This window comes from Sphaeramia orbicularis, chromosome 18 (genome assembly GCF_902148855.1).
Source record: "Sphaeramia orbicularis chromosome 18, fSphaOr1.1, whole genome shotgun sequence".
Lineage (NCBI taxonomy): Eukaryota > Metazoa > Chordata > Actinopteri > Kurtiformes > Apogonidae > Sphaeramia > Sphaeramia orbicularis.
Window position 1 is genome coordinate 12,992,439 of NC_043974.1, and position 26,866 is coordinate 13,019,304.

The 26,866-nt window shown below is 34.7% G+C and overlaps 1 protein-coding gene and 1 long non-coding RNA gene across 2 annotated transcripts in view; one reads left to right on the forward strand and one right to left on the reverse strand.

Annotated features, from left to right (window-relative positions):
- The window catches only part of btr12 (bloodthirsty-related gene family, member 12), a 38,454-nt gene extending 22,241 nt beyond the window's left edge, over window positions 1–16,213 (reverse strand). Inside the window, exons 1-4 of the mRNA XM_030162941.1 lie at window positions 16,141–16,213; window positions 8,696–9,177; window positions 7,411–7,602; window positions 5,600–5,695 (exon numbers count right to left, since the gene is read on the reverse strand). Of these exons, the coding sequence (XP_030018801.1) occupies window positions 5,600–5,695; window positions 7,411–7,602; window positions 8,696–9,177; window positions 16,141–16,147 (777 nt within the window). The 5' untranslated portion in view covers window positions 16,148–16,213. The remainder of the gene's footprint in view (window positions 1–5,599; window positions 5,696–7,410; window positions 7,603–8,695; window positions 9,178–16,140) is intronic.
- LOC115439046 (uncharacterized) lies at window positions 524–19,643 on the forward strand. The gene is made up of 3 exons (XR_003938184.1): window positions 524–534; window positions 7,333–7,339; window positions 19,515–19,643. It is a non-coding gene; the product is annotated as an uncharacterized LOC115439046 (long non-coding RNA).
- The last annotated feature ends 7,223 nt before the right edge of the window (window positions 19,644–26,866 follow it).

Consider the following 26,866-nt stretch of genomic DNA (forward strand, 5'->3'; position numbering starts at 1 on the left):
GCCCCCATGTCCTGTTTTTAGGTACCAGTTTCATAGAAGCACCCATATACATCTTAAATTCTCTCGGCATTCAGTGTAGACGGCAAAGGAAGATTTTAATCCTATAAGGAAACCTGTTTCTTTGCTTCACATGTGACAATAAAACCACTTTGAATCTCTTGAATCTTTTAATAGTTTCAACTCATTACAACAAAAGCAGGTGTTACTTCATGTTTTCATTTGCAATTCATGGAGGTATATTTTTATCAGGCTGGAGGTAAATGCTGGGTGTGGAAACCAGACAAATGTTTACACTGGTCGTACCGGTTGGATGGCCTCAGACATGGATCTGACTGCGATTGTGTAAGAGTTGAGCGTTCTGCCTCCTCCACTGGCAGCAGAGCACGACAGGTATGAAAATGAAGGGGATAAGAACCAGGCCAAAGGTGTGGGAAGAATTCTCCCACAGCATAAAAACAGTGTGGGACGCGTTCAAGGCCTGCTCACATTTGCTCTTCCTGCCTGAGTTAGTGTGCTCCTTTAAGCGCAAATAAAGTTGTTGAGGACATTAGAGTAGACTGAGCAAATATTTAACATGTTGTACGTTAACAGTCTGTAGCAGGACAACAGAAAGGATGTATTAAGGCTACAGCAGGGGTGTCAAACTCATTTTCTTCCGTGGGCCACATTCAGCTGAATTTAACCCTTTCATGCACAGTGGTCACTACAGTGGACAGCTTTTCTCCAGCTGTTCTCTTGTATATTCATGGATTTTGTTGTTTTACAGGGTGGGGAAGCAAAATTTACAATGAACATTTAGTTGTTTTTTCTCAGCAGGCACTACGTCAATTGTTTTGAAACCAAACATATATTGATGTCATAATCATACCTAACACTATTATCCATACCTTTTCAGAAACTTTTGCCCATATGAGTAATCAGGAAAGCAAACGTCAAAGAGTGTGTGATTCGCTGAATGCACTCGTCACACCAAAGGAGATTTCAAAAATAGTTGGAGTGTCCATAAAGACTGTTTATAATGAAAAGAAGAGAATGACTATGAGCAAAACTATTTCGAGAAAGTCTGGAAGATACTATTAAAGAAGAATGGGAGAAGTTGTCACCCGAATATTTGAGGAACACTTGCGCAAGTTTCAGGAAGCGTGTGAAGGCAGTTATTGAGAAAGAAGGAGGACACATAGAATAAAAACATTTTCTATTATGTCAGTTTTCTTGTGGCAAATAAATTCTCATGACTTTCAATAAACTAATTGGTCATACACTGTCTTTCAATCCCTGCCTCAAAATATTGTAAATTTTGCTTCCCCACCCTGTAGTTCCATATCAGCCGACACAGTGGACACTTATGCATCATCTCATACACTGCAATTTATACCATTACTGTAAATTTACTATTCTTGATAAACCTGATCTGGAGTAACATGTTTAAGTGTAAATCAATTGCTTTTTATTGTTATTAGTCTGTAACTAACAGTTTTTTTTAAACAAAAGTTGTTGGGTTTTTTTTGCATTATATCTCCATGAATTGAGTAATGACTGGTATTAACATGTTAAAATGTGAGAAAAGATTAGATTAACAGCATTAAAAATGTCTGCTAAAGGTTCCTAACTGTCTTCCACATATAATTATTGTAGGTCAGGGGTCTGCAACCTTTATTATCAAAAGAGCCATTTTGCCCCCTCTTCCGCTAAAAAAAATAGTCTGGAGCCGCAAAAAATAATAGAGCTTATAAGCTTTTAAAAGTTTTAATATTTTTTTCATTTTATCTGTTACAACCACTGAATACAACAAACAGAAGTGCAGTGTGGAATGGACTCTGGAGTATGATTACTCTAAAAGTACACAGTAAAAGTATTTCATAGTATTTGTGCTAATAGTATATGAAGTACTAATACCAAAAATACTACATTCACGAGGTACTCATCGGAAAAAAAAAAAATTATTCATCATTGAATTTAGTCTTAAAGCCTATTTCAGATGAAAAAACAACATTTTTGGAGCTTGGAAGGGATTTTTGAGTATGATTACTTCAAAAGTACATAGTAAAACTAGTTCATAGTATTTTTGCTAATAGTCTTTGAAGTACTATTACCAATTGTAAAAAATTCATGAGGTACTTATTGGAAAACATAATTTTACTCATCATTAAATTTAGTCTTAAAGCCTATTTCAGATGAAAACAAACACTTTTGTAGCTTGGAATGGAATCTGTTGTAGGATTGCCCCAAAAGTACACAGTACTTATACTCATTCAGTTGCTCTATGAAAAGTATCGCTATTTATGAAAATTATTCTCTTCCAAACTCAACATTGCCTCCGTAGTTCCTAGTTGTACTGCTCTATATTCTCCCGGAAAATGGACAGAGTTATGTGAGTAATATACAAAGGACGGACAGAACCCTCCGTCTGTATCCGTCTGCGTCTTTAACGTAGAGCAGAAATGAAACCTTGCTTTTGTTGTCCGGAAGGCACATTTGCTCCATGCAGCTCATCCACTGTAATTGTTGAAATAAGTAGCGCACAAGAAAAACGCTAGTGGCTGGCTTTGACCATACAGAGGAGAATTGCGGCTGGTTTGACCGCAGAAAAGGGAGGAGCCACTACAAGGAGGATGAAGAGACACATGCGGCTCCGGAGCCGCAGGTTGCCGACTCCTGTTGTAGGTAATTCATTTATCAGACAAACTAGTAAAGCAAGTAAACAAACAACTACCCCTGTCTGAGAAATGAATTACCTACAATAAGCAGTAAAAATGTTTTTATTTCATAGTTTCACACAATATATCAGTAAATACATGTTTATTTGCTTCAAAAATTAAATGCATGGTGTCCAGCTGAGCGGACATTTTTGCAGCTCCAAAAAAAAAATAGGTTCATAAGAAAATTTTCTCTAGCCATGTTTTTTTCATGCCTAAAGAGGAATAAAAACAGTCAGGAAAAAAAATTCTTAATTAAGGGTGCATGAAAGGGTTAATCTGAAGTGGGCCGGACCAGTAAAATAATAGCATAATAACCAATAAATAATGACAACTCTAAATTGTTTTAGTGCAAAAAATAGCATTCAATTATGCCAGTACTTACATTTACAAACTATCCAAACAAAAAGGATGCAAATAACCTGAAAAAAATGAAATTTGTTAAAAAATATAAGTACAGTTTTATCAATATTATGCTTTGACTTATCATTTATACGTATGCTTTACATATGACATCAACAAAGGCACAAAACTTTTATTGACAGGCAGAATATTGTTAAAATTATGCTTAATTTTCTTTAGTTGTTCATATTTGTTCAGGTTATTCACATTTTATTGTTAAAGGATAGATTCTTAATGTAAATATTTTCATAATTTAATGTTTTTTGCAGTAAATCAAAGAGAAAAAATTGATGTTGTCATTATTTATAGGTTATTATGATATTATTTTTGAGTTCAATGCCCTCACTTGCACTTTGTAAATTCATCTCGCGGGCCAGATTGGACCCTTTGGCGGGCTGGTTTTGGCCCCCGGGCCACATGTTTGACACCTGTGGGCTACAGAGTATGAGAAAACACTGTTTAAAATGGATTATTTTAAGTCGTAGTAGTAAATTTAAGGAGTGGTTTTAATTTCCCCCAAAACACCTGATTAACCCATAAAGACCCAGGGTGTGTTGTGGTACTATTTAACCTTTCTCAAGTGATTTATTATCATTTATTGTAATATTATCCTCTGTATTTGGTGTTTTTTTTCAGTGAAAATCTAATATTTTCTTATATTTAATTCACTGATCTTGTCGATGTTCATAGAAGCTCAGATTAAAGTTGAGGGTTATTGTATCACAAACAGAGAAAACTGAAGAAAAAATGACTTTTTTTAGTAAAAATATCCTTAACTAAATGTAAAATCAAAAGTCTCCATCTACTGTCATTGATCCAGTTCCATGGGTTTTACTGGTGAATCGACGAACACAGGTGTCAAAACATGCGGCCCTGGGGCCAAATCCGGCTCGCCAAAGGGTCCAGTCCGGCCCTTGGGATGAATTTGTGAAATGCAAAAATTACACTGAAATTACACTATTAACAATCCTTTTAGTTCAGGTTCCACATTCAGAACAATTCAATCTCAAGTGGGCAGGATTAAGTAAAATACTATCATAATAACATATAAATAATGACAATTCCAAATGTTTCTCTTTGTAAATTTAAATATTTTCATGTATTTCCACTAAAACAAAGTATAATTTCACAAAAAATGTAAATAACCTGAATAAATATGAACAACCTGAAATTTCTTAAGAGAAATAAGTGTAATTTTAACAATATTCTGCCTATTGTTAAATGTTTTGTGTATTTGTACGTTATAATGTACATGTGTAAATGATAAACTGAGGCAGAATATTGTGAAAATTACACTTATTTTTTTCAGTTTGTTCATGTTATTCACATCTTTTGAAAGGATAGTTTGTAGATGTAAACCTTTTCATAATGTAAATTTACTTTTTCACTCTAAAACACAGAGAAAAGTTTGGAATTGACATTATTTATATATTAATATATTATTGATCCATAATGCACATGTATAAATGATAAGTTAAGGCAGAATATTGTTAAAATTGCACTTATTTTTCTTAAGAAATTTCAGTTTTTTCAGGTTATTCACATTTTTTTTTTTTATTTGGATAGTTTATAAAAGTAAGTATTTTCATAATGTAATGTTTTGGGGGTTTTTTTGCACTAAAAAAAAATAAATGGAGTTGTCATTATTTATATATTATTTTGTTATTATTTTACTGGTCCGGCCAACTTCAGATCAAATTTAGCTGAATGTGGCCCCTGGACTAAAATGAGTACAGATATACAGATATACAATACAGAGCATCATTGAGTACTTAGAAAAGTGCTATATAAAACCAATGTATTATTATTATTATTATTATTATTAATACTTGTTGATCCACTAATCCTATCAATACATGTAAATAATTGGTGTAAAATACAGTTTGTCATTTTTTCATGGTTTTCATCAGATATGACGCATTTGGACGTTCAGAGGCTCTGTAGTTACTGTGGAAACACCGTCATCTTCTAACACATGGATTCACCAGTAAAACCCATGGAGTTGGATCAATGACAGTGGATGGAGACACTTGTTTTTATGTTCAGTTACTGATGTATTTGCCAAAAAAAAAAAAAAAAAGTCACTTTTCTCCATTTTTTTTTTCTTTTTTTGATATAATCACCTTTGAATTTACTCTGAGTTTTTATGAACATCTACATGATCAGTGAGTTAAATATAGGAAAATACATGATTTAGACTGAAAAATGCAAAATACAGAGGATAATATTATCATAAATGGTGATAAATCATGAAATCAAGAAAAAATTATTTGGGAACTGCCATAAAAGTAGCACTGGGTCTTTATGGGTTAAAATGTGGATGCAACAGCTGCAAATATATATTATTGTAATGGTTAAATCATGGCTTTAGTGATTTTTTCTAAGTTCAGTCAACAAAAGGGGTTATTCATGCCGGGATTAGCCGAGCTGAAACCTGACACCAAACCGAACACACAAAGACTCAGGAAGGGAACGTGTTGTTTAAAGCTCACTCCACTCACCTTGATGACCTTGATGGATTGTTTGATTTCCTCCAGTTTTTTGGTTCTCTCTTTGATCAGATGTTTCAGCTCTGACCTCTTCTTTCCCAAATTGCTCTGAAATAAGAGAAACACATTACAATGTAAGACTGGGTAAGTTGAGTTTACCTAAAAAATTGGAGGAAACCGGTTGCCTTAAAAAAATTAAGTAATGAGTAATGAAAACTTCAGTGTATTTAACTTAAATGCTTGATTTGAATGGAATTACTATTTAAGTACACCACTAAATGCCAAGTTAATTACCTCCACCCGGAGGTGTTGTGATCACTTTGCTTTGTGTGTTTGTTTGTTAGCAACTTTACGGGAAAACTATTCCAACCATCTTTACCAAATTGTACCCACAGATAGGCCTAGGCCCTGGGATGAACCCATTAAATTTTGGGCCAAGTAGGCCAAAGTTCAAGGTCACAGCAAGGTCACAAAATCTACAATTTTCCTATCTCTCATCATTGAGCAATTTTCGAAAATTCATAAAAAATTCAAAACGACTTCGATTAGCCTCCAATTTGATCCACTCGTAGCTTATAACAATATCTTGTATCTGGCAGAAAATTGTCCACATCCACTGTGGAATGTGGACGCTGTGGACATTTACATTTAACATTGAAAATCCCATTTACCACACATTTTTCAGTACCTCTGCCAGGAGGTATTGTGATCGCTTCGCTTTGTGTGTTTGTTGCGTGTTTGTTTACGTGTTTGTTTGTTTGTTTGTTTGTTTGTTAGCAGGATAACTCAAAAAGTTATGGACGGATTTTCATGAAATTAATGAAATTAATTTAAAGTCTGCGTTCTCCGAATGCTTTTCTTGTTTACATATGTTTCTATCTGGTTACCTCCACCAAGGAGGTTATGTTTTTGCCAGGGTTTGTTTGTTTGTTAGCAAGATAACTCAAAAAGTTATGGACAGATTTTCATGAAATTGTCAGGAAATGCTGATACTGGCACAAGGAACAAATGATAACATTTTTGTGGTGATTGGGGAGGGGGGGGGGGGGGCAGACCTGTCTTGGTGGAGGTCTGTGCTCTCCGAGTGCTTTTCTAGTTTAATTTAAAATTTGTTGCATTGCCTATTGCTTTGTATAATCATTAACTTAACATCATCATTTCATTGTACACAATTCTAAGTTGATTTAAGTTAAAATCTTTTGCAATATAAATTACTTTGCATAATTATTCAACTTAATATATTGTAGTGTGGATGGAAGTTAGACAGGAAGTTCACTCTATGTAATTTGCCAGTACAGGAAACACTTTTAATTTGGCAAAGTATAAAGATTTATATAGAGCTAGAACAATCATGGCTGAACAGGAAAGCCCTTGTTCATCCTATGGCTCTGACTCATGGTGCAGCTCTACAAAAATACAAAAACAAACACAAAAAGGCCAATAAACATTTGCAATACACACATTAAGTCCAAATTAACACTAACACCACAACCCTGCTGAAGCCCTGCTCATAAAAAGAACACATTTTCAACAACATGCCCAATACCCACAAATCAATGTGGAGATAAAAAGGTGTGGTCATGACTAAAACTTAGTGATTTACATCTATTCAGCTGAAACTTTTTCGTACTTTCGACTATGTCTACAAATTAGTAGAATATACTGAACATTTTATAGTACTGTAATAAAACTTAAATCATTTCAGTACATTGTAATTAAAGCATCTTAGTAAATACAAAGTCCAGGCTTACAGTGTAGATGAGACACAGTAAAGGCTGCATTTACAAAAAAATAAGACTTGACACATCCCAGCTGTGGTTTACCATCTTCTTCTTCCATTCGTGGTCGGTAGACACAATGTCGTGCGACTTGTGCGTGGCCTCGGCGCAGGCTGTGCAGATGCAGACGTGGTCCGAGCGGCAGTAGACCTCCAGGAGACGCTCGTGTTTCTTACAGATCTTCTCCTCTAGGTTGAAAGTGGGTTCAATGAGGCGGTGAGAGGTCAGAGACTTCACCTGTGGACAGAAGGTTTATTCGTTCATTAGTAGTTATTGTTAACATTGTTAACACCACCACCACCCTCCCCACCCCACCATGTCAGGTCCGGCATCGAAATGTGGTTCAACAAAACTCATAATAAAGACAGTAGAATATCAAGGGGAGCCTCATATACTTTATGAAGTTTCCCTTGGCAAAGCAAATTTGTTCAGCACCAAAAGGCAGTTAGACTGCCATTCTGCTGTTAGGATGCTGGACAAGACAAGTTAAAAAAAAAAAAAAAAGAGAGAGAGAGAGAGAAGTTCATTCGTATGTGGAGACAGGCATGAGCAAATAATGGGAACAGAGGGGCGGATCTACTAAGATCCCAATTTGCGTGTACTAATTTGCTTAAGCAATCTAGAATTTTGCATGTGGGGTTGAACCGCGGTGTGTGATGTTACTCAGAAAAATGTTAATGATTATTTATCTAAGTCAATCAAACTCAGCAAAGTAATGTGTCAAGTAAAATGAAATGTAACTTTAGCTGAACAGATTAGTTGTCACCAGAAATGATGGCAACATCAGGTCCTGTAAAGTATTGGAAAAAAAAAAAAAAGAAAAGAAAAAAAAAGACAGAAAACAATCAGAGCAAGTATAAGGAAACAATGTGAAAGTGAAAATGATGTCAGTCTGTAAATTTACAATGCAAAGAAAATAATGGAAGAAAGAAAGAAAGAAAGAAAGAAAGAAAGAAAGAAAGAAAGAAAGGAAGGAAGGAAGGAAGGAATAAAAAGAAAGAAAGAAATCAAGAAAGAAAGAAAGAAAGTAATCAAGAAAGAAAGAAATCAAAATGGAAAGAAATCAAGGAAGGAAGGAATAAAAAGAAAGAAACAAAGACACAAAGAGAAAGAAAGAAAGAAAGAAATCAAGGAAGAAATTGAGAAAGAAATCAAGGAAGGAAGAGAAAGAAAGAAAGAAAGAAAGAAAGAAAGAAAGAAAGAAAGAAAGAAAGAAAGAAAGAAAGAAAGAACCCCCCGTACCCCTGTGTGTGTGTGTGTGTGTGTATGTGTGTAGGTGTGTGTGTGTGTGTGTGTGTGTGTGTGTGTGTGTGTGTGTGTGTGTCCCGACCTTCTTGTGGTGTCTCAGGTGGCTTTCGCAGTAGGACCCTGGACAGTTCACACAGGACTTTAGGGCCTTTAACTTCCGTCCTATGCAGGCGTCACAGGGGACGTCCCCGGCCCGGGCGTACTCCCCCGTGTCCTGCTGCCCAGGTGACCCCCCCGGTGCCGAGTTTGCGCTCAGATTCAACGTGGACCCCCTGGAGGCGGCCCCTCCGGCCCCTTCGCCCCCCCCGCCCATCATCAGCCCCTGGAACTGGGAGGAGATCTCGGCCAGGACCCTGTTGACGCTCATCTCGGGCTTCTTGTTGTAGCTCTTCTTGCACATGGGACACAGGTACTTCTTGCTGTGGTTCCAGTAGCCCTGCAGACAGGCTTTACAGAAACTGTGACCGCAGGGGGTGGACACGGGCTCCACGAACACCTCCAGACAGATGGAGCAACTGAACTGGTCCTCCGAGAGGGCCCGTACGACCCCTGGAGACCTGATACCTGGAAGAAGAGACAAAGAGACCGTCTGTGTTTTCCAAAATGTCCATATTTAGTCCAGACCAGTGGTCCAAAAGGTTCCATTCACACCTCTGTGGAATGTCTGAGTCACTGCAGTCACATGACCACCTTATCTGAACAATACGTAACTAAAACTAAAGGGGAAACTCCTGAGATAAAGACCTGGATTTCCCTGTGACACATGCACTATATGGACAAAAGTATTGGGACATGTTGAATTCAGGTCTCATAATATAATCTTATAATCCAATCAATATCATTGCAATAACATGTTATTTGTTTTTTTGGGGTTATTTTTGTTTGCATTATCAGTTACAATGCTGTTATCTTGCTAACAAACAAACAAACCCCGAAGAAAACATAACCCCTTGGCGGAGGTTATGTAGGTAAGCACAAAAGTACTAAAAGTTAAAAAAAAAAAAAAAAAAAAAAAAAAAAGAATAAAGTAATCAACAAAATGAACAAAAACGAATACAAAAAACAACTACAAAATAATGTGGAAAAAATAAGAAAAAAAAAAAAAGTTCTAAAATAAAGTAAAAAAAAGAATAAAATAAGCAACAAAATGAACAAAAATGGATAAAGTAAACAACTACAAAATAATGTGGAAAAAATAAGCAAAAAAAGTTCTAGAATAAAGTACAAAAAGAATAAAATTAGCAACAAAATGAACAAAAATGGAAATACAACAACAAAATAATATGGAAAAAATTTGCAAAAAAAGTTCTAAAATAAAGTAAAAAAAAAAAAAAAAAAAAGAATAAAATTAGCAACAAAATGAACAAAAATGAATAAAGTAAACAACTACAAAATAATGCGGAAAAAATAAGCAAAAAAAGTTCTAAAATAAAGTAAAAAAAAGAGAATAAAATAAGCAACAAAATGAACAAAAATGGATAAAAAAACAACTACAAAATAATGTGAAAAAAATGAGCAAAAAAAATTCTAAAATAAAGTTAAAAAAAAAAAACAAAATCAATGAACAAAAATGGATAAAGTAAACAACTACAAAATAATGTGAAAAAATAAGCAAAAAAAGTTCAACAATAAAGTAAAAAAAGAATAAAATAAGCAACAAAATGAACAAAAATGGATAAAGTAAACGACAAAATTATGTGGAAAAAAAAGCAAAAAAAGTTCTAAAATAGAGTTAAAAAACAATAATTAAATAAGAAGCAAAATGAACAAAAACGGATTAAGTAAACAACTACAAAATAATGTGAAAAAATAAGCAAAAAAGTTCTAAAATAAAGTGAAAAAAAGAATAAATTAACCAACAAAATGAACAAAAATGGATAAATAAACAACTACAAAATAACATGAAAAAATACGCGAAATAGTACTAAAATAATGTAAAAAAAAAAAAAAAAAAAAAAGAATAAAAAAAGACAGACAGATAGAAAACGTAGACAAAAACCTAACCTCCGTCGTTCCTTGGTGGAGGTAATAATCATCAAATCAAAAAAGATAAATAACATAAAATAGCTTGGGGGGGCCCTAAAGGTTCACTAACTTGACAAAACAAAACAAAACAAAACAATGCACTGACAGATGAACAGAAGTATCAATGAGTATGGAAGGTAACTTCAGGTAATGTATGGGATTTTCACAGTGCGATTTTGTCATAATTGTGGCTTGTTCTAAGACAACTTTGTACTGTTCAGATGAACTTTGTGTCGTGTTATCACCGACTCAACGGTCAAAGGTTGGTCTGCTAGGCCTTTACAACCTAAATGAACAGGGGAGAAATGACATGTGTGATGACCTAAATAAGAATAAAAACACATATTTTTCAATGATAACATGGGGATGAATCTGTGTTTGTATGTAGATCACTGAATATGTTAGCGTTCGTTGGAGGGAATTCATCAAAGGGAATATGCAGTTCTGTTTTCATCAACAGAAACACATGAGGGAATATGGCAGCTGTAATGAGGAGGCACACAGGCATCCAAAGCCCTTCAAATCCTAATTAGGCTTAAAGACGTAACATATAAGTGTGGATAGAAACTACCAAAACACAGCTATAGTTGATGACAGGTGAGAGAAACCATAAATAATCAATAACACTAAATGGACAAAAGTATGTGGACACGTTACATTCAGGTATTTCTTTTCTAACAGGACTCTGGGATACAAAACAATCATATATATTAGATAAATATCATTGCATTGGTTTGTTTGGTTTAAATTGTTATATTTGCTTCCAAAATGCCTCAGATAGTTTTTACTTGGTTGGATGGTTTTTCCTCAACATTGATTTTTTTTAATTTTTTTATGCATGACTATGATTTGAAATGTTCTACCTCTAAATTTCTAAAATATTTTTCATGCTCTGACTGCAAACAATAATTTTCTACCACAACTAACCGTCTACTTTCTTCACATTTCGCATAGGAAGAAAAATCTCCTATTAAACTTTAAGGAAATATTGATGTTTATAAACAATATAGACAAAAATATTGGGACACATCATGTCTATAGCTGTAAGCTAGAGATGTAAATATCAATATTAATAATCAATATGATATTTATCACAATATATAATAGAGTTGGGTTTTTTTTTTTTTTGTTTGTTTTTTTTTAGTATAGTTTTTTTTTTTAATTTTCATGGACTTTATTATGTCCATGATTTATTTATGGATATTCATATATTTTTATACTGACTATTTGATTCTGTCTGCAAGTGTTTTGTTTGTGAGTTGTTTTTTTTTTTTTTTAAGTATATGGGTTTTCTTGTTTTTTTTTTAATCACAGACTTTATTATGTCCATGATTTATTTATGGATATTCATATATTTTTATTCTGACTATTTGATTCTGTCTACAAGTGTTTTTTTTTGTTTTTTTGTTTTTTTTTAGATCAATGCATTGTCATTTCATTTTTGCATATATGATGTAATGTTTAACCCATAAAGACCTAGTGGTACTTTCGTGGCAGTTCCCAAATATATATGTATATATATATATATATATATATATATATATATATATATATATATATATATATATATATATATATATATACATATATAGTTTGTTTGTTTGTTTGTTTTATCACCATTTATTGTAATATTATCCCCTTTATTTTGAGTTTTTTCAGTGTAAATCATGTATTTTCCTATTTATTTTTTTACTGATCATATAGATGTTCATTAAAGCTTAGAGTAAATTCAAAGCTTATTATATCAAAACAAAGAGAACTGAAAATAAAGGGACTTCTTGAGTAAAATATATCATTAATTTAACATAAACCCAGTATCTCCATCCACGGTCATTGACCCAACTCCATGGGTTTTACTGGTGAATCAATACTGAGGAACATGACGGTGTTTCCACGGTAACTACGGAGTCTCTGAACATCCAAATGGGTCATATCTGATGACCATGAAAAGACGACAAACTGTATTTTACACCAATTATTTACATGTATTAATAGAATTAGTGGATCAACAGGTGTTAAACAGTTTAGACCAGTAGATAGTCTTGATCACCAGTGGCTGTTTGGGTCTTTATGGGTTAAATGACAAATAAAGAATCTGAATTTTTATAAAAAAACAAACAAACAAACAAACAAAACTATAATATGAAATTCTTATCAATTTGTCATTTTGTTTTGTATCCCATACTGATGTTAGACAAGAAACACCTGAACTCAACGTGTCCCAATACTTTTGTCTATCTATCTATCTATCTATCTATCTATCTATCTATCTATCTATCTATCTATCTATCTATCTATCTATCTATCTATCTATCTATCTATCTATCTATCTATCTATCTATCTATCTATCTATCTATCTATCTGTCTGTCTGTCTGTCTGTCTGTCTGTCTATCTATCTATCTCTAGATAGACAGATCGATAGATATAAACAGATTTAGACATAGATATAGATATTGATATCGATAGACAGATGTGTGTATGTATGTATATGTATATATCTGTGTATGAATATGTATTTACATATTTATATTATTGTATTATGTGTTTGTGTAAATCATATTTGTTCATAATAATATAAAGCCAGAAACCAAATTATTTAATAATAAGCATCAGTCATATTATAGTATATAGCAGGGGTGTCAAACTCATTTTAGTTCAGGGGCCACATTCAGCTCCATTTGATCTGAAATGGGCCGAACCAGTAAAATAATAACATAATAATATATAAATAATGTCGACTCCAAACTTTTCTCTATGTTTCGGAGCAAAAAAAGTACATTTACATAATGAAGAGGTTTACATCTACAAACTATCCTTTCAAAAGGTGTGAATAACATGAACAAACTGAAAAAATAAGTGTAATTTTAACAATATTCTGCCTCAGTTTATCATTTCCACATGTACATTATAACTTACAGATCACAGTGGATCTACAAATACACAAAACATTTAATATCAGACAGAATCTTGTTAAAATTGTACATACTTCTCTTAAGACATTTCAGGTTGTTCATATTTGTTCAGGTTATTCGAATTTTTTCGTGAAATTATGCTCTGTTTTAGTGTAAATACATGAAAATATTTACATTTACAAAGAGAAAAATTTGGAGTTGTCATTATTTCTATGTTATTATGGTAGTATTTGACTGGTCCTGCCCACTGGAGATTGAATTGGTCTGAATGTGGAACCTGAACTAAAAGGATTGTTCATATCTTCAGTGTAATTTTTGCATTTCACAAATTCATCCCAAGGGTCGGTCTGGACCCTTTGGCGGGCCGGATTTGGCCCCCGGGCAGTATATTTGACACCTGTGTTCGTCGATTCACCAGTAAAACCCACGGAACTGGAACTGGAACTGTTATCAGTTATATAAGGAGAAGGGGTGGGAGTGTATAAGTTCTACTTCTTCTCACTCCTTTTCGAATATGTATTATATGTCTGATTTTTAAGTGTTTTGTTTATTTATTTTCGTCTATTTTGACATTCGTATTCGAAATAAATACATCAATCAATCAATCAATCCATATATAGTGTATGACTATAAGGCAGTTATGCTATGAGGCTAACGCTATGAAGGAGTACATCCACATCATCACATACTTTCAACAAGAAGACAGAAAGCAACACCAGGAAAGCTAATCGATAGAAAAATTCGCAAGATGTGTGTATTATCCAGAACATCTTAACACAATGGGCTTTCACCGAAGCAGGAAGTGTGTTGGATAGCATCATTTTGTCCTACAGCGGGTAAGAAACTATCTGAGGAATGTAGAAAGTCAGGACCTGCTACTTCCCAGTACCTGATTCAGGTTTAAAAGAAAACAAGTACCTGTTTACTCTGTACCGTCTCCAACAAACAGGGATTTGTTGTTGTCTGTAGCTGTGACCTAAATTAATGACATTTAACAGAAGCACTGTTTGTTTTTAATGAAATGTGTTCACACTGATCTATACGAAGGGGCTTTAGAAAGTTTGTGGAAAAAGGACAGTTGGAAAAAACGATTTCTGGGTTAATACACTTCTGCAAATGTTGATCCCACCTGTGTAACACTAGTCGCTTTTCCATTGACCATTCAGATTTCGCAAATATAACTTGCGCATAAAAATTTACCGAATGGAAAAATGACAATTTTGCCAGAAGTCTCATTTTTCGAGTAAAAGTTTTTGCGCTGGCAGAAGGTGGTTTTTCGGGCGTAGTGCAAATGGTACATCACGGAAAACTGCAATGGAAAGACCTTTTTTCGCAACTAGAGTCAGATGAATTAAAAAAACGCATGTTGACGTATGTTACAACAAGCGAAGAAGAAGACAAAGAAGAAGAAGAAACATGTCGTGGTGTGTGTGGACACACCAGGAAACCCAATCATTTTTTAATTTAGTACGAGATAGAGGGGTAATATATAATAATAATGAATATATCTGTAAATTAACATCATATTTACATTTTTCACCATGTTTATGGAGTGACTTCTCGTGTCATCATCGCATTTGTGATTTAATGGAAAAACCGACTTTACGCACTTGTGTTTTTTCGACATTTAGTAAATATCTGTAAAGTTTTGTGTAGATGTCCAATAGAAAAGCGACTACTGAGGGCCACGTGATTTAAAACATGTCAAAGCTATGTTCTTTTTCTACAAAATTTTTGATTTGTGGAATTCATAAAACATTTAGAGAGTTGAATTTACATACATTAGATACTGAAGGGTCTATTAACCCTTTAACTCCTGATGTGTCTGTGGTGAGCGTTCTGAATGTATGACTTATTTTAAATATTCATAAAAAATCAACCATTTACTCAATAGGAAAAATTTTAAAATGCCCTTGTAGAATAGACCTTGTTCTTTCCATAGACATCTGAGCATGCTCAGTACAACCCTGGCCACCTGTGGAATGAGGGGCAAAACACTGAGTCTGACTATAAAAATAGACGTTGTAGTTTGAGCTTTTTTTTATTATTATTTTTTTTAATACACTGTTTTAATTGTTTTGTTTTGTTGTTATTCCTGTATCTATTTTTTATTTTTTTTTAAACTGTGTTTGTACCAAATCTTTTTGGAGTTCAACCAGGTTGCCAAAAAGCTGATTTAGGACTGATTTAGAAAAAAAAAACAAAACTACTGGGCCAAAATTCAAATCCTTGTTGTTGTTCATGTTCAACATCCTAAATTTATTATTAATGTACATTATTTAGTAAAAACCTGTCAAAGTTTAATTACTCTTTGTCTTTTTCTTTTATTCCACCCTGTTTTGAGCCTAAAACACACAGTAAAACAAAACCGCTGAAGAAATGGAACACAAGCACATACTCACAGCAGCTTTTACGACACTGAAACAGATGCAAATGGATCTTAAATTGCTGAAAACACTCTACTAAACATTCTACTAACATATGACAGGACGATTCTATGGCTCACGTTCACTGTACATTATTGTCCAACCTCTAGGACAGATTTAGCAGCTGAAACATTCTAGATAAATACATTTGGTTGAACTTACTCTGCATGTTTTCCTCTGACGTGGAGCAGTGCAGTCCTTCACTTCATGTACTTTGCTTGGACTAACACACATGCACACACACACACACACACATACAGCAGGTGTTGACCTCTTCCTGAAACTCCAAGTAGCCCCTCCCACTCTTAGTGTGACACACCCAAACCTCCACACACGCTCTCCTTTTGTTATCACATTCATTTCTGTGGCTCTGTGGCGTAGAAATGCAAACGTCCAAATCTGAGCATGGGTTTTGTTTTCGTAGATGAATCAGCTGTTTGTGTCACTGTGTGTGTAATCTCCAGTTTCACAGTGACTTCAGTTCTCATATACTCAGTGTTAGAATCAATCCTTTTACTGTACTTTTTACTACACTTTGATCTTTATGGTTTTATGTTTCAGGAAATAATAATTAAATCATCTAGTCCTGGCCAAGTCCTAAACTTACAGGGTGGGGAAGCAAAATTTACAATATTTTGAGGCAGGGATTGAAAGACAGTGTATGACCAATTAGTTTATTGAAAGTCATGAGAATTTATTTGCCACAAGAAAATTTACATAATAGAAAATGTTTTTATTCTATGTGTCCTTTCTCAATAGCTGCCTTCACACGCTTCCTGAAACTTGCGCAAGTGTTCCTCAAATATTGGGGTGACATCTTCTCCCATTCTTCTTTAATAGTATCTTCCAGACTTTCTCGTAATAGTTTTGCTCATAGTCATTCTCTTCTTTCCATTATAAACAGTCTTTATGGACACTCCAACTATTTTTGAAATCTCCTTTGGTGTGACGAGTGCATTCAGCAAATCACACACTCTTTGACGTTTGCTTTCCTGATTACTCATATGGGCAAAAGTTTCTGAAAAGGTATGGATAATAGTGTTAGGTATGATTATGACATCAATATATGTTTGGTTTCAAAACAATTGACGTAGTGCCTGCTGAGAAAAAACAACTAAATGTTCATTGTAAATTTTGCTTCCCCACCCTGTATACAAATCTAATCTCAGGTGTAAAACAACACAAAACAGATTCTACTAAAAATGAAGCCAACGTGGAAACACAGTGAGTGAAATATGTACAAAAGTACAACCCACGGCTCTGAATACTTACACACAGACTATGAAGTCCTGTTTTTTTTCTTTTCTTTTTTTTTTTTTGCTATTGCCGTAGTGTACAGTTTATTGAAGATGCATACAGCCCGTCAGTTGTTTTTTTATTTTATTTTTTTTTCATGAAACTTAGATGAATGTAAGCCTAAACTCAAACACTGTTATAAACACACATCACTTTTCGCACATTGCTTATATGCTGATACTGTAATTGCATGTAAAAACAATGTGTGTGTCGGGGTTTCTCCCTTTTTTTTTTTTTTTTTTTGAGAAAATAGTTTTCATCTTTTCTGTCACTTCCAGAGGAGGTGCCTCCTTTTCTGTCTTTACCTACAGATCAAATACAAAGTCTTTTTCTGAAAAATGACACCTGTCTCTCGTCACAACCTACAACACCCACTCCCCACCCTCTAAGACAACACTAAAATGAAGGGATTTTACGTTGACAACCAGATATTCCTTTTTGACTAACAGTCTATGAGCCATTTCCAGGTGAGAATGATCTGTTCTCACCCTCTTTAAGGCACCAGAGCCAACACCTACCACCCGGTTGGGTTCATTCTTCACGGAGTATACTTACTTATTTTCAGTCTTCATTGCATATACCCACTTCTAAATCCCCCTGATTAGCACCATTCAGTGGTATCTGAGCCAAATTATGCATTTTTTCCTCTAGGATGGTGAAGCCATGACCCTCCCTACTCTGCCTCTAATTGGCTAGTACTTGCTGCCTTCACTGATTAGATTGGTTAACTTTATTTTTATTTTTATTCATTTATTTATTTATTTATTTTTTTAGTTTGTGATTTTGGGTGTCACCATGTTGGCATTTTAAGACAGAAGTGACCATATTTGGACAAAAGCAGTGATGTAGTCCAGGGTATACGGTAGTATACAGAGTATACCTACTAATTTTTCAGTCTTCATTGTGTATACCCACTTCTAAATCCCCCTGATGTGCACCATTCACTAGTATCTGAGCCAAATTGCCCATGTTTTCCCCTAGGATGGTGAAGCCATGACCTGCCCTACTCTTCCTGGGATTGGCTAGTACTCGGTACCTTCACTGATTAGATTGGTTAACTTTAGGCATGAGGACTGATGAGCCAATCACTGTCAGAGTAGGGCGGGTCATGGCAAGGGAAATATTGCTAACTTAAAGCCAGAGCCAGGGCTCTGCTTAGCGCTGGCCACTTCTGGAACCTGACTGGACACCTCAGGTGCCAGTCCCACCCCAGTTGATTGACAGGTCACCGCATGTCTCGTTGAAAGATGCGGGATTATTGGAAATGCGAACAAGAAAGGCAGAATAAACGTCTATCAAATGAGTGACACATATCGAGAGAACCTACTTTCATGGAATACATAATTCTGATGTAAGTTTTAAGGTGGTTTCAGAATGAGTCACTGTTTTAAAGTACTGGTCATATGACTGCACATTTAGAGGAGAAGAGATTTTGTCACCTGTCATAGTTAAACTGTGTGAGTAGGCTAACGTTATGAAATGCTAACGTTATCCCATGTTTGCCTCATGTTGAATCCATTTCCATTCATGCAGCTGCTTGTGTGACCAGTAAAACCTACAAACTGCTCCTGATCAAGTCATGATACTTTTATAATACTGAGCAAATACTACTGATGGATTTTTGGGTAAACTAAATAGAGCTGTCTGACATGTCACTGTTTCTAAAACAGGGTGTTTTTCTGGACTACTTAAAAAAAAAAAAAATTGAGAGTATACCCACTTCTCCAGGGACCACTACACCACTGCCTTGACCTCTCACTAATGCTTGGCTTAGGTTAACACTTATGTCATAAGTGTTTTTGTGCCTCTTTGGAGACTGTTTGACCTACGTCATTGGCATCAACGGTGTCCTCTGTTACAGTAGAAAGTATATGAAACTGACACAGAAAATGTGTTAAAATTATAGTTGTTTGTAAAAACTGAGGCACTCAGAGTAGGGCTGAAATTAAAAAGCCTGTATTAAAGCATGGCCAAACAAATAAAAACTATAGCCGACGCGTTGCGGCCTATGGGCCTTCATCATATGGATCCTCCTATATATATAGAGAGAGAGGTCACATGACTGGGCAAACCTTAAAGACAAAGATTGCAGAATTAAAAATTGAAACAGACAAAAAAACAGAGCAATACATAGTATATAAGCAAACAACAATAAGGCATTTCAAGCACTACAGGTCTTCACATTAAATAAATCATCGGAAATAAACAGACAATAAGGGTTTTTTAATCAGGAAGGCAAGTGTGCTGGATCCCACTTAAAGTCAGAGAAAAGGGGAGAAGTCGAGTTCACCATTCAGGCCTGGGTATTGTGTAGCTTTCAGAGTATATATCCAAAAGGATTCTCTCTGCAGGAACCTTTTTAACCTGTCTCCTCCCAACACTGATGAGCACCAGAAGCAAGGAGAGAAGACCAACGATACCCACGCAGCACTCCAGGCTTGTGTTTTTTTGTTTTTGTGATTTAACTGTGTTAAAATTATAATTTAATACTGATCATGCTAACACAATACACTTAATGCATGGACTACCTTCCCAGACATTTTAGATCACAGGTGTCAAACATGCGGCCCAGGGGCCAAAACCGGCCCGCCAAAGGTTCCAATCTGGCCCTCAGGATGAATTTGCCAAGTGCAAGTTAGGGCATCAAACTCAAAAATAATATCATAATAACCTAGAAATAATGACAACACCAATTTTTTTCTGTCTGATTTAGTGCAAAAAACATTAAATTATGAAAATGTTTACATTTACAAACGATCCTTTAACAATAAAATGTGAATAACCTGAACAAATATGAACAACCAGAAATATTTAAAGAAAATTAATCAAAATTTTAACAATTTTCTGCCTGTTACTAAATATTTTGTGCACATGTATAAGTGATAAGTCAAGGCATAATATTGATATAATTGTGCTTATATTTCTTCACAAATTCCATTTTCTCAGGTTAGTCACATCCTTTATGTTTGGATAGTTTGCAAATATAAATATTGGCATAATTGAACGTTATTTTTTTGCACTTAAACAATTTGGAGTTGTCATTATTTATTGGCTATCACGCTATTATTGTACTGGTCCGGCCCACTTCAGATAAAATTGGGCTTAATGTGACCCCCGGAAGAAAATGAGTTTGACACCCCTGTTTTAGATCATCTGGTGTATACTTAGTTGTTATTCTTAACACCATGATAATAGTTCCGTGAAACTAAAATTCTAACACATTCCAAAACATTTCATTCCACTCAGTGAAGTTGACAAAATGTAAAACTGATAAAGAATAAGGCAGATTTTGTTACATAAAGGTTTTTGGGGCTGTTTATAAAATCCAAAATATCCACAGCACACATAGAATGTCTTTAAGATTTATATTCTAGATGTCTCTTCATCACTTCATTTTTGCATTGCATCATCTTTCAATGATGAGGCTAAAACTGTACATAAAACCTGGAATGTCAAATCACTCTGTAAAATGACAAACCTGCAAATGGCTGCATCTGCGGGGGAAGACAGAACATAATTAGCAATGTGATAAATGAAGCTTCCAATGTGATCGGTGATAAATGATGACATTTGAGTGGTAAAAATAGCTTGATTTATCAACTCTCCTGTAGGTATGAAATGATCATCACTGTCAACATGGTTTATCACCCTCTTTATGAGCACTTTCATCAAATCCTGACATCCATCACACTGTCTGTTACACAGGGTCAGAAGCAGCTTTTTAGTATTTTTCGATTTTTTTTTTTAATTCAAATTTTTTCACATGATAAGGCTGTTATGGTGGTTGAATTCTGTCAATAGAACATGCCAAAAAAGTAGTGTACAGCTACAGTATGTGTACAAAAAGCGCCATGTATGAACTATAATCTGTGACTGTTAACTGGTGCATTTTTAACTCTGTGAATAAGATGACCACACCTGAATATGAACCAAATACCCAATAACACTGATTGATTAATTGATTGCTATCTTTATTTCGATTATGTAAAAGACAATTTAAAAAGAGACATGCAAATAAATGAGAATCAAAAGAATGAGAACAAAACAAAACGGTAACTTAACCTCCTAAGACCCAGCTATGGGTTTTCTGTCCACTTTTGTGGACAAGAGTTTCACAACTTTATACAAAAAAAAAAAGACAAGAAAAGAAAACTGTCCACCACAAAGGACATTCCATAAAAATTTTAAAAACTGCATCTGTAAAAACTGTTGCGTCATGATGTTTCCGATGTAGGCACTTATTTAATAAAGAACAAAAAAAGCTCGTACTTTGCTAACATTTCCTGGGTCTCAAGAGGTTTTAAAACTGTAATTTCTTAAGCCTCCAAATTTACATAAGTGAAAACAAGTAGGAAGAATCATAAACGTATGTAATCCTATCCCTTCAAACCTTTCCATACTTACTGAAAACAACACTGTCCCAAATTTATCTGCAATTTTGAAAAATGTACATTCAGACACCCATCCATATTACAACACATTCACCAACACATTGCAAAATTCAGATCCAAATAACAAACAAGTACCTTATGAAGTTTATTTATCAGTGTACCTCTGGAAAATAATGTCTCTTTTTAAACAGTCATATTGACAATTTGTTTTAGTTCTGCACTCAACCTATTCCACAGATTAACTCCCCTAACTCCTGGTTTAGGCCCAAAATACATCAGAGACCTTCTAGTCCAGTATGAACCATCCAGACCACTCAGGTCATCTGGTGCAGGTCTGCTCTGTGTTCCCAAAGTCAGAACTAAACATGAAGAATCAGCGTTCAGTTTCTATGCTCCGTATATCTGGAACAAACTACCAGAAAATATCAGGTCTGCTGAGAGTCTGAGTTCTTTTAAGTCCAGGTTAAAGACTCACCTGTTCACTGCTGCCTTTGACTAAAAGGCTTTTGACTTTTTAAATTTTATATTCTCTTTGAAACTCTGCACTGCAACTTTTACTTTAATATGTGTGTGTTTTTATTTTTATTTTATTCTATTTTATTTATTTATTTATTTATTTTTTAATTTTATGTGTTGCTTTCTTACTTGCTGTTTTTAATGACCTTTTATATGTTTCTTTTATAATGTTTTAAATGTGTTTCTTTTGTTTCTTTTATTTCAATTTCCTGTGTGAAGCACCTTGAATTGCCTTGTTGCTGAAATGTGCTATACAAATAAACTTGCCTTGCCTTGCCTAACTGTGATACAGAAACTTTTCAATCTTATATGCACGCTTCTAACCTTTAGATTTAAATTTTCCCTTAAATTATAATGCAAGGAACAAATTATTACATTTTGGGGCTGATCGGGGGGGGACAGATCTGCCTTGGTGGAGGTCTGTGCTCTCCGAGTGCTTTTTTAGTTTGCAGAATAAAAAGTGGTTGAAGTGAAGTTTTGTAAGTGTTTCCCTGTGTCTCTGTGCAGTAATCTAAATAAGTGAGAATAAGTGAGTTATACAGAATATGGAGCAATTTCTGGTCTTGAATCATGAATCAGCAAAATGACCAATGTGACCAAAACATGAAAAAAAAAAAAACAACAACAACCAAAAAACGAAGTAACCAAGAATGAACAAAAAGCAATAAAGTAGATAGAAATTAAGAACAATCTTCTGATCTGAATCTTTTTATAGATCAGTTCTATTTAACTCAAAAGAAAAAAAAAGCACCACCAATTAACTTTTTTTTAGTAGGTTTTCTAAAAATACAATGAAAATTTGAATGTATTTTTTTTTTCTAAACCCAATGAACCCACTTATTCTCTTTGGGCTTCATGCAGGAACATTTTCTTCAAATATATAATATATAATATAAATCAAATATAGGTGTAGTTTTTACAGGAAGAGTATGTGAACAAAACCAGATTTGTATGTAGAAATGATGTATTTCTATAGTTTTTAGAAAATAAAACTGTAAATTGAAAAACAATGTGGTGCCGTTTAAACTGCAAGACCATAATGTTGAAATAACGACATATTTGTTTTTTTTTTTTTTTTTTTTTTTTTTTTTTTTAAATAAAAAAGTTATTTAAAAAAAAGTAAACATTTAACAATGTAATATTTTAAATTTGTAAATGAATGGGTTGGTAGAGCTGGTAGAGTGGCTCGTCCAATAACCAAAGGGTTGGTGGTTCGAATCCTGGCTCTGACTGTCCATATGTTCAAGTGTCCATGGAAGACACTGAACCCTAAACTGGTCCCAGTTGGACCTGGTGGTTTTGGAAAGTGCTTTGGACACCATGAAGGTGGAGAAAATGTGCTAAATAAGTGCAGTCCATTTACCATTTAAATCCAGTGTTAAATCTACATGTTTAAAATGTGAAATCTACATGTTACTCTGTAAATATGTTTGCAGTTGGATGTGTTATTTACAATATTGTTCTGGAAACCACAGCTGCCAGTTTTTTTTCCATAAAAACAACAGGACTTTTTTTTTTATTTTTTTTTTACAGTGTATCAAAAATAGTTACTTGCCGGATGAAGGATTAAAAGAGATCATAAAATCTCCTCTAACCTTTTGTCTGGGATGATGACAGCCTACAACTCTACAGTAACCCTGACTGTAACAACATAACATTCCTCATGAAATCGAATACTTCCTGTAAGAAATTTCCATCTGAATGTTTCCTCAGTTTTAATCAATAGGCTTCATAATCATACACTTAAAGTTTTGCTGTATTGTATTTTTTCTCCTCTTTCACTGCTTGAACCAGAAGCTTTTTAGCGCTTCATTTATTGGTTCCCAGCCCCCTCCCCCTCCCACAGACATAGTATATAATCACACCAATGTCTCCTCTGGTGTTACTATGAGAATTCATCTCTCACCAAGGACACAGGATACAAACGTACCTCTAGGACCAGATAAAGTAACACCAAACTGACCATGATGAGCTGTGGGGTATCCTCTAAGTGCAGGGGTGTCAAACTCATTTTAGTTCAGGGGCCACATTCAGCTACATTTGATCTGAAGTGGGCCGAACCAGTAAAATAATAACATAATAATGTATAAATAATGTCAACTCCGAACTTTTCTTTATGTTTAAGAGCGAAAAAAAAAAAAAAAAATTACATTATGAAAAGGTTTACATCTACAAACTATCCTTTCAAACAAAGTGAGTAACATGAACAAACTGAAAAAATAAGTGTAATTTTAACAATATTCTGCCTCAGTTTATCATTTACACATTTACATTATAATATAAAAAAATACACAAAACATTTAGTAACAGGCAGAATCTTGTTAAAATTGTACTTATTTCTCTTGAGACATTTCAGGTTGTTCATATTTGTTCTGGTTATTTAAATGTTTTTGCGAAATTATACTTTGTTTTAGTGTAAATACATGAAAATATTTACATTTACAAATAGAAAAATTTGTAGTTGTCATTATTTTTATGTTATTATGATAGTATTTGACTGGTCCTGCCCACTGGAGATTGAATTGGTCTGAATGTGGAACCTGAACTAAAAGGATTGCTAACATCTTAGTGTAATTTTTGCATTTCACAAATTCATCCCAAGGGCCTGACTGGACCCTTTGGCGGGCCGGATTTGGCCCCCAGGCCGCATGTTTGACACCTGTGCTCTAGTGTCAAACCCTCGGTGCCGGTTATGATCCATGTTTTCATGTTATTTTACATTTGGCATGTAAAATCACAGTCTATTTTTGTCATTTCATTGATATTTTCCTGTATCTTAAAAATACAGGAAAAATCTGTAAAATAAACAGTGAAAATTCGGTTAAATTACAGATTTTTTTTTTTACAGTGCAGTGTGGCCGAGGGTCAAAAGGGTAAAAATAGGTGTAACTCACTTCTTTCCAATTTCACCAAACGTTTTTTTTTTTTTCTTGTGAATTTAACCCTTTCATGCATGAATTAGGAGAACCTTAGTCAAGATTTTTTTTTTCTGGAGTGTTTTTATTCCTCCTTAGGCATAAAAAAAATTGCGATCGAGTTTTTTTTTTTTTTTTTTTTTTCATGGAGTTACAAACATGTCCATGCATTTAATTTTTTAAGCAAAGAAACATGTATTTAAAACCCAATATCAGAGAGTAAAATGAAAACAATGAAATAAAACCATTTTTAAGGCTGCTAATTTGATGTTTTCTCACATTTGAACATACTCTAATGCTCGTGTAATATAACCTCATATAATATGCAAAAAACAACTCTTTTTGTCCAACAAATAACAACTGATTTACTCTTAAACATGTTACTGCAGATCAGGTTTATCAAGAACAGCAAAGTTACAGTAATGGTATGAATTGCAGTGTATTATGGGATGTTGCATAAGTGTCCACTGTGTTGGCTCATATGGAACTATAACAACAAAACCTATAAATATACAAGAGAACAGCTGGAGAAGAACTGTCCACTGTAGTGACCACAATGCATGAAAAGGTTAATCTTTTGTGTGAAGTTTACTGTATGTGTGGGTCACAAGGCTGGATGATGGTGGAAAAGGGGCTATACTTCACCTTAGTAAGACCACCAATGTTCACAGGAACTTTTATTACCAGGGGTTTATTTACATGGATAAATAAACAGTGCAGGCGGCTTTGTGGTGCAGTGGATGGCCCTGCTTTACAGCAAGAAGGTCCTGAGTTTGATTCAAACCTTTGTTTTCAGAGATTTTCTGATAAACAGGGTGTATAAAAAAAAACAAAAAAAACCCCCATACATTTTGAAAAATTACCCCCAGTTCCGCATTTGATAATTTTTTGGAATTTTCTTTCCTGGACGTCAGTAGGTAGGGGATTGGTGGATATTTGTCCACATTTACAGACCCAGGTTTTCATGCATGAGTGAGCAGGGGCAAGTTAAAACTGGTTTGTGTGAAGTAGTGGTGGGATTTAAAGGTCATGGGAGGGGACAATGGGCGTCCATCTTGTTTTCCACAAAATTGCCAGGTTACAGCATTAACACTTTGGACACCATGTCCATTTCATTTCTTTACCCATGGCAGCTGTTCCTGCCTTTCAAAGTTCATTCAACTTGTTTAGGCCTGAAAATGTCACTGACAGGCCAAGTTAGGGTTAGGGTTAGGGTTACTCACTCATGCATGAAAACATGAGTCTGTAAATTTGGACAAATATCTACCAATCCCCTACCTACCGACGTCCATAAAAGAAAATTCCAAAAATGATCTGTAAAGACCGACAGGCCTTTATCCATGTTTTCATAGTTGCATATGAACCATATGTAAGGCCTCCAGCAGGGGCAAAAATAACTTTGTGGTCAGTCCTTTGTTGTCGGCAACCTGGGCACAAGGGTGATTCAATATTTTTTGTATTTAGTTAAATATGCATTAAAAAGGTTATACGTCATTGTATAAAAGGTGTGGAAATGACGCGCGCCGGCTACGCTTGGTGGAGTGAGACGTCACGCCGTGGTGGAAGTGGGCCAGGACAGATGATCCGGCGGAACCCAAAACAGTGGATTTAACCTTTTTTTTTGGGATTAAACTTTTTTTCCTCCATTCCATAAGGATTATCATCTTCCGAGGAGCACTTGAAGCCACCATGGACCAAAACTGTGGTGGGGATGCGGGGGGCCGTAAGTAGAGCCAGCGGCTACCCACTACAGCTTTGCATAAGACTGTT